Source organism: Chiloscyllium plagiosum, chromosome 40, assembly GCF_004010195.1.
Source record: "Chiloscyllium plagiosum isolate BGI_BamShark_2017 chromosome 40, ASM401019v2, whole genome shotgun sequence".
NCBI lineage: Eukaryota > Metazoa > Chordata > Chondrichthyes > Orectolobiformes > Hemiscylliidae > Chiloscyllium > Chiloscyllium plagiosum.
In genome coordinates, this window is record NC_057749.1 from 18,927,341 (window position 1) to 18,935,878 (window position 8,538).

Consider the following 8,538-nt stretch of genomic DNA (forward strand, 5'->3'; position numbering starts at 1 on the left):
GTCCAACTTGTCCATGCCGACCAGATATCCCAACCCAATCTAGTCCTAGCTGCCAGCACCCGGCCCATATCCCTCCAAACCCTTCCTATTCATATACCCATCCAGGTGCCTTTTAAATGTTGCAATTAGTTGGAGTGGAGAGTGGAGCGGATAGGTGGGACGGAAGATGGACAGGTAGGACAATTCAAGAGGGTGGTGCTAAGTTGGAGGGTTGGACCTGGGTTGAGGTAGGGGGAGGGGAGATGAGGAAGCTGATGAAATTGACAACGTGGATTATCCCAGATGCAACCCATCTGGCTGAAAATTTCCTAGTGAGGATTCACACTATTCTAAGCACGATAGTAAAACATTTCTCTGCAGCAGTTTCCTCCTTGTGTGTATTTAGAAACTCATCTCTGATTCTAGTTGTTACTGAACTCTTGGGCTCTTGGGCAATGTTTCTGCGTTTCTTTCACTGAAGATTCCTGAAGAAGGGCTCATGCCCGAAACTTTGATTCTCCTGCTCCTTGGATGCTGCTTGACCTGCTGCGATTTTCCAGCAACACATTTTCAGCTAAGATGTGAACTTCAGTCAAGGAGCTGATGGTGTCTCTAATTTTGCTTTGAAAGGATTACAAATTCTGCTCTCACTTTCTATGTTAGACTTCAGATTGAGTGAAAAGTCGGGATTTGTTAGGAATTTGGGGCTCATTTTAGGTTTTGTGTGTGTGTCCCCATCTGCCTGCCCGTCAAGCCATATTTTACTTGTGATTGTTTTTGTTTGTCTTGCAGGCCACCCAGCAGTTTCTAGAAGAGATCAACAAGTGGACAACGCAACATGGTGTCTCTCCCCTGTCCTGGAACGCAGCAGTCAAATTTCTAATGGCCAGAAAATTTGACGTTTACCGTGCCATTGAACTATTCCACTCATACCGGGTAGGCTGACTTCTTATTGTTAATGGATTCTGGATTAGTGGTGCTGGAAGAGCACAGCAGTTCAGGCAGCAGCTCCTCGGATGCTGCCTGAACTGCTGTGCTCTTCCAGCACCAATAATCCAGAATCTGGTTTCCAGCATCTGCAGTCATTGTTTTTACCTAGTTCTTATTGTTAATGATTCTTGCAAGATTATGTAGGTTGTCAGTCTTTTGATCTCTGAGTAACATAACCTGGTTCTGTGGAATCTGAATTGAAAAAAAACATTGTCCCATTATGACATGTATCTGTGAATATGTGTATTTGAGAGAGAAATAGATTTGTTTTGTGCACACTGAGCAGTCTGCATGTGGGGAAAGGAGTGGATTATGATATCATCACCCTTGTTTTCTCGATTACTTGCATAATGGGTAACACTATTTTGCATTAATTTTGAGTGTTCTGCAGTTTATTTGTGCTGAACATCGACGTTCTTTGTTTTTGCATCATATGTTCCACTGAAGGATTTATGGTTATGCAAATATGAAGCAGATAGATCGCATTCACCCAGTTCATTACTTTTGCAAATAAATGATCAGCAAATATGTTCAAACAGGAAGAAGTTATACTGGCAACAAAAGTCCTTGAACCCTGACATCATGAAGGAATTAAATAATCTCAATTGGAGCCTTAATTTCGTACATGCATCTCGAAAGTGTACTTTCAAAAAGAAAAGTGAGAAAGTATTTCTTTTTTAAGTTTTCTTTATTCTGTTGTTGTTCTTTGCTTAAAGTGTTAATATTTAAGCAAATTAGGATGTTTCCCTGGGATTTTGTTTAAATGAGCTAAAGAGATGGGAGAGTGTTTAAATATCAGCAAGACTTACCTTCCCCTCCCTTCTGTTGGATTCTGTGCATGTTTTTAACCATCAAACTCATTGTACTGTAAACCTAAGGATATCGGGAATGGGGGAGAATAGGAGAATAGAGCTGAGGTAGAGAGTTGTCATGAGTGAATGATGGAACGGGCTTGATAAAATATATATTGTCTATTCTTATTTCTTTGGTTCTTATCTTGAACAACTGTTCAAAATACAAGGGATGGGAGGAATATAGTTTTGTTACTAACTTTTTACTGGTCCTTTGACACTAGTTGCTTTTTATATAGTGTCATATGGCATGGAAAGTTTGTGCTTCCTTCAGATTAATGCTGGCTCTTGAATATTCAGCTTCTCAAGTCCCCATAGCTATTAATTCCCATTTTCCCTACTTTGGTTCTATATTTCTTAATATTGTTAACTGACAAAAGTTCTCTTGGGCTCAGTTTTGTGATCCATGTTAAGGTTCTGTGAATTGTGATGACTTTTGGCGATGACTGTGACAGTGGAACTTGGCTAAAAAAAAGCTTCCGTTGGAGGCAGCTCAATGACCAATTCTTGTGTGAATTTAAGAAGTTGAACTCTACCTGAGGAACTACCTGAGTTTTGTAAAACCTTTATAGTGTCATGGAGTACCATGTGTGTTAAGGGTACTGCCAGAAAATCTGTAGGATTGGTCATTGTTGGCTTGGTAAAGTGTAGTTTATGATTTCTGCTGAAGACAGTTTGCCTGTAAATTTGGATTCCTGAAGAAGGGCTTAAGCCCAAAACGTCGATTCTCCTGTTCCTTGGATGCTGCCTGACCTGCTGCGCTTTTCCAGCAACACATTTTCAGCTCTGATCTCTAGCATCTGCAGCCCTCACTTTCTCTCTGTAAATTTGTGTTTCATTTACATTGATTTTGGTTTGATTGTTAAAGTAAAAGATGTAACAAGTGAAATGCTGTTAGTTGTTTTCCTTTGCTTGCTTAGTTTGGTAACTTTAGATCTTTTAGGTTATTGGTCTATGTGGCGACCATGACAATAGTCACACACCTTTCCTTGTCAAAGTTGTGAAATCTCTCCTATACCACATCCATTCCTTTTCCTTCCTTCAACAGACATCGGTGTTTTTAAGACCAAACTTGGTGATACCTAATGGCTGGCTGTTTTCTCAGTTAGCTTGTCTCCTAGTTTGCTTAAACAAAAGTATCCCCTTTTAACTTGGTTATTCTTTTGTGAGGGAGTCACCAAATGTGAGTGCGTTCAACATTTGAGGTTTCGAATAGATGAATAATTCTGTTTGAGACTGCAGCTTTTGAGTTGATAATTTTCTTATATTTGTGTCTTTTCCATTTTATTTGTTTCTATCGCTGCTTAAGTAGAAGGCGGCAATGGAAAACCATAAGGCGAGGGAAAGGGTACATTTCTTAAAGATAAACAATGCATGGCCACCGACAATTTGTTTATTACTGAACTTATTCAAGAAAAAGATATTGAGAAGAAACTGCTATTCACCCATGTTGCGTTTTACTGACCTAGTTAGAAAGACTGCTGTACTTATCTATGTGTGCATTTGTTTGTGTATGTCTCCTGTTTTCAGCTCCTTTTGGGATTCAAGCAGTAGATGAAGACAAACTGCCTAAAGTCCAATTGGAGGGTATCCAAAAATTCAGATCCCACACAGTAATTCATAAGCCATGTGCAAAGGACAAATTCTTTCCCACAGCTGTTGATTCCACTTCTACCCTGCTTTCGCCCTGAATAAAAACATAGTTGTGGATAGACTGGATTAGGTTGCTGCATTCTGTGCTAGAAATTAAAGGCATTCTAAGTCATTGCTGCCAACTCAGAATTAGGAACACAACAAGTAACGCCAGACCAACCCTTGTCTTGTATTCTGATTAGAATTACATTTAATGTGTTGTGCACTGTCCTCCATTCCATCTGTGGAAGCCTACCAACATTTCACTTGGCTTGTGTGCTGACGCAGTCATGTAACTGTACAGCCTGAAAGTAATTTTGACTCATTCCTTCTCCAATGCCAAATGCAGCTTGAGGACTGTAATGTTTTGTTTCGCATATACCGTATATACCCGTGCATATGCCAACCTCATGTATACGTTGGACCCTTATTTTTGGCCAAAAATCTGGTATGTTTCATATAAGTCGACCCTAGTTTTTCAGGGTTTTTTTTCCTAACCATATATACATCCTTAAAGGCCATAATTTGCACATTTTTGATGCAAATATAAAAGCATCTTATGGCAGCCCTCGACCTTGTCTCCCTGCTGTTGCCTCATTTTCTTAGAAGTAGGTATTGCATACAGTTGTGCTTTGAACATGTTGTGAAACTCCCCCAAACTTTGCTGACAAAACGGGATTCCGAAGAAACCAGTATGCACCACCGTTTAAACTGAAAGTTATTGTAGTTGCAGAGAAGAATAACAATAGCGTAGCTGCAAAGGAATTCTGTGTTTCTGAAAAACCTGTCCGAGCTTGGAGGAAAAAAGCTACACAGTTAAAGGCTATGCCAAAACAGAAGTATGCAAACCGAGGAAAGCTGAACCAGTGGCCACAACCAGAAGAAAAGATTGCTGACTGGATAATTCAGTGTTGTCCGACTGGAAGCATACTGACTCGACAGTGTATAAGAATGCATGCCAAAAATGAAGCAAAAAAAATGGATTCAGTGATTTCAAAGCCAGTGCTGGATGGTACAGTAGGTTTATGAAAAGGTATGATCCAGTGCTTAGACAGAAAACCAAGATTGCCCAACATCTACCAGCAGAACTTAACGACAAGGTTAATAGGGTCCATCGCTTTGTCGTCAGAACTTGGAAGGAAAATGGGTACAGGTTCGCATGCATCGGCAATCTGGACGAAACTCCAATGAACTTTGATATGGCAGACAACAGAACTGTGGACAAGAGTGGAGCACCTGCAGTTTTTTTTTGTCTCTAACCAAGATTGGAGCAAAAACAGTTTTGGTTAAGACTACTGTCATGAAAGGAGTTGATTCCCTGTGGTACTTGGTTGTATGGCAGATCGAACAAAATTAAAGCCTATGGTGATTTTTAAGTGGAAAACTCTGCCCAAACAGAAATTTCCCAAAGGCATTGTTGTCCTCATCCATTAAAAAGGGTGGATGGATGAAGGTGACTGCAAGACTTGGATTAAGGAGGTCTGGAATAAGCAACCAGGTGGACTTAGAAAGGAAAAAAACGCTTACTGGTTTTGGGATATGTTCAGATCACACAGAGTAATAAGTGTTATCAGTGAACTTCGAGCTAACAATTCTGACATTGCAGTGATTCCTGGAGGCCATATGACCTTTTAAGGATTTAGTACGGAAGAAATGGGACACTTTGGATGCAAGAAGGGGAAGAAAGCTTCACAAAGGGTGGCAATGTGTACTCCATTACTTGCAACTGTATGTGAGTGAATTGTTGAGTCCTGGAAGGAGATGAAAACTGAAATCATTGTGAAAGCCTTCAAAAAATGTGAAATTTCTAATGCTTTCGATGGTACGGAGGATGACTGTATGGTCAGATGGAAGTGATGACAAATCAATTGATGATCCCCTTGACAGTGCAGATGAGGATGATCCATACGACGATATGGTTGACCCATACAACTGGAATGAATTATTCTGTGGTGCAACTGATGAGGACAGTGAGTTTGAAGGATTCTAATGGACTTTTGCATTACTGGTAACTTATAGTTTTAAGCAGCTATCCCATAATATTTGTGATATACGGTGAGAAGAGTTTTTTTTGCTGTGAATATTAGTTTTTTTAATGTAAAGTATTTTTCGTATACTATTAACAGTTTCATGCGGTCGTCTTTTAATAAAATACTATCAAACTATTTTTGTTTTTACTGTTCCTCTGTTTTAATTTCATGAATTGTGTGTTGTACAAATACCCCAGGTAGATGGCCTGACCACCTGCTGGTATGCCTATTAACTTTTGCACATCTATGTACACCTACATGCACATTACGGTACTGGTAACTGGAAAACGGTACGACAGTACCGTTCTACTGTAGCAAGCAGAATGGAGACCGTTATTTTGCAGATTAATATTCAATAATAGCCATAATTCTTTTTCCTTTTGTTGTTTATAATTTTATATAGAGATCTGGCTCTTCATTTTTTTTGACTCATGCCAAGCTTGAATTCCATCCCCTCAAACAATAACTCGTGTATAAGTCGACCCCCTAATTTCAGCCTGGAAAACGGTCTCCAAAACTCGACCTATGCACGAGTATATACGGTAGCTCCCCAACTATACTTGTGCAATAGCATGTCACTTCATCGGAGCTGCAATTATTTCACGTGGACAACAAAGTGCCTTATTGTCAACTATGAATTGCATATTAAAATAAATTATTGGACTCCTGTCAGTTATCTGATTGTTCAGGTCCTTGCCTATCTTGATGCCTGTCCAGAAGCAGATACAGTTTTCTAAATTGAATTGCCCTGGAAAGGACTTCACTCCCACCATAGATCGACAGTTTATGTTTTTGGCATGGTGCTGGTGTTGAAGTGCAGGATAAGAAATTTGTATTGTTTTGGAATTGGCATTTTGTGGAGTAGAATTATTCTATTAAATGCTTTTTAAAAATTATTTAAGTTCAACAAAAATAACTGATGCTGAATATAATATGGTTATAACCGACTATGGCGCAATATAACCAATCCAACTGTAGAGAGAAAAGACGCACAATCCTTTTGTGTGTAACTTTTATCACAGCTGAAATTGATCAAACCTGTTTTTCTTTTGTATACATCTGTGTTTACTGCCACCCCTACCTCATCTTTTAAGTCTAAATCTCCCATTTATAAAGCAGGTGGACAACTGTTAATCCAGAAACTCTCAGGAAGAATTCTCTCTCCCTCACCTGCTGTTCCAATTCCTAAGGGAAGTGGGGAGAAGAGGGTGTGCTGAGGAAGGGGCAACAGCAACAGTTGCACAACACAGAAATGAATAGCACTAGTTTCCTGTCCCCGTGCATAATGATGACATTAGCTCCACCTACTTCCTGTTCCAGTGCATTGGCAGGAGCTGGTGTTTTTCATCAACTGCAGGATGTGCACACTCAGCTCATGTAGGTAACGTGCCTGTGATGCTGCAGGTAACTGTGTGTATCTGAAACGCCAGCTTAATTGTTGCATTTCAGGTTTCTAGCACATGTGGTTTTCTCTGCTCAGGTGCAACTTGAGTTCTGCCAAGATTATCAATTCAGGGATATGATGGGTAAGAAGGAAGCTGCAAACATCAGAGATAAGATTTAGGGTCCACTGCATCTATCTGTCAATTCTAGATGTGTTAGATTGTTTTTTTAATGGAGAATGAGTTATGCATACATCTTAAAAGAGGAAGAAAGGTACTTGCCATCACACTGTCTCAAACTTGGCAGGTAAAGTGTTGTTGAGAATATGAAAATGATAAACTGAAGTTCGCTTATTTGATGAAAGTCATAACAGTCGCTGATGTGTAGCTCTTTCATTCCCATTTTTCTAGATTATCTGCATGTATTGAATATCTAAATATGAAGATCCACTGTTGACAAGTAATTCAGACTTTTGTATCAAGAAGCCCCACAAATTAAATTGATGTGATCTTTGCAAAGCCAGAGCTGAAACACAATACACTTCACTTAAAAGAATTAGAGTCATAGAGTTTACAGGAAAGTACCTCGTCATTTGAAAATATATTTGTGGTCACTATACTTCACCGATTGGTTGCTGGGTAATGATTTGTAGAATATCATGGTGAGAGTGAACACTTTTTTTCTTTATACCTTGCAGTTTTATAGAGTAAATGAAATACCTTTGGTTTATTTCCAGGATACAAGGTTGAAAGAAGGGATTGTGAAGTTGAAACCACATGAAGAGCCTCTTAGGTCTGAACTGCTGAGTGGCAAATTCACCATCTTGGTAAGTTTGTGGTTTGTCTTTTCCTTTATGATTTTCCAACTTGGTGGTGGTTGGGAGCACCATAAACAGGAAATGTTATCCTTTGCTGTATGATTTAGCATTTATAGTTCACCAGATCGTGAATTAAACATTTATACATGGAATCATAGTTCCAGGGAACAGGGATCTAAATAGTACCCCACAGGGACTTTTTGGCAGAAGTTTGAAGAGAAAGCTACTGACATTGTTCGATTCTACCTCCTTCCCAAGATCCACAAGCCTGACCACCCTGGCCGACCCATTGTCTCAGCATGCTCCTGCCCCACTGAACTCATCTCCACCTACCTCGACACTGTCCTATCCCCCCTAGTCCAGGAACTCCCCACATACGTTCAAGCCACCACCCACGCCCTGCACCTCCTCCAAGACTTCCGTTTCCCCGGCCCCCAACGCCTCATCTTCACCATGGATATCCAATCCCTCTACACCTCCATCCGCCATGACCAGGGCCTCCAAGCCCTCCGTTTGTTTCCTCTCCCGATGTCCCCAACAGTACCCTTCCACCGACACACTCATTCGTTTGGCCGAACTGGTCCTCACCCTTAACAATTTCTCCTTTGAATCCTCCCACTTCCTCCAGACCAAAGGGGTAACCATATGAGCCCCAGCTATGCCTGTCTCTTTGTTGGCTACGTAGAGCAGTTGACCTTCCGTAATTACACCGGCACCACTCCCCACCTCTTCCTCCGCTACATTGATGACTGCATTGGCACCACCTCGTGCTCCCGCGAGGAGGTTGAGCAATTCATCAACTTCACCAACACATTCCACCCTGACCTTAAATTTACCTGGACCATCTCCGACACCT

General features: G+C 40.5%; 1 protein-coding gene across 5 annotated transcripts in view; it reads left to right on the forward strand.

Moving 5' to 3' along the window:
* ptpn9a (protein tyrosine phosphatase non-receptor type 9a) overlaps positions 1-8,538 on the forward strand; it is a 234,669-nt gene that overhangs the window by 82,174 nt on the left and 143,957 nt on the right. For all 5 annotated transcript variants that reach the window (XM_043680531.1, XM_043680533.1, XM_043680532.1 and 2 more), the window contains exons 2-3: positions 772-915; positions 7,602-7,691. In XM_043680531.1, the coding sequence (XP_043536466.1) occupies positions 772-915; positions 7,602-7,691 (234 nt within the window). The remainder of the gene's footprint in view (positions 1-771; positions 916-7,601; positions 7,692-8,538) is intronic.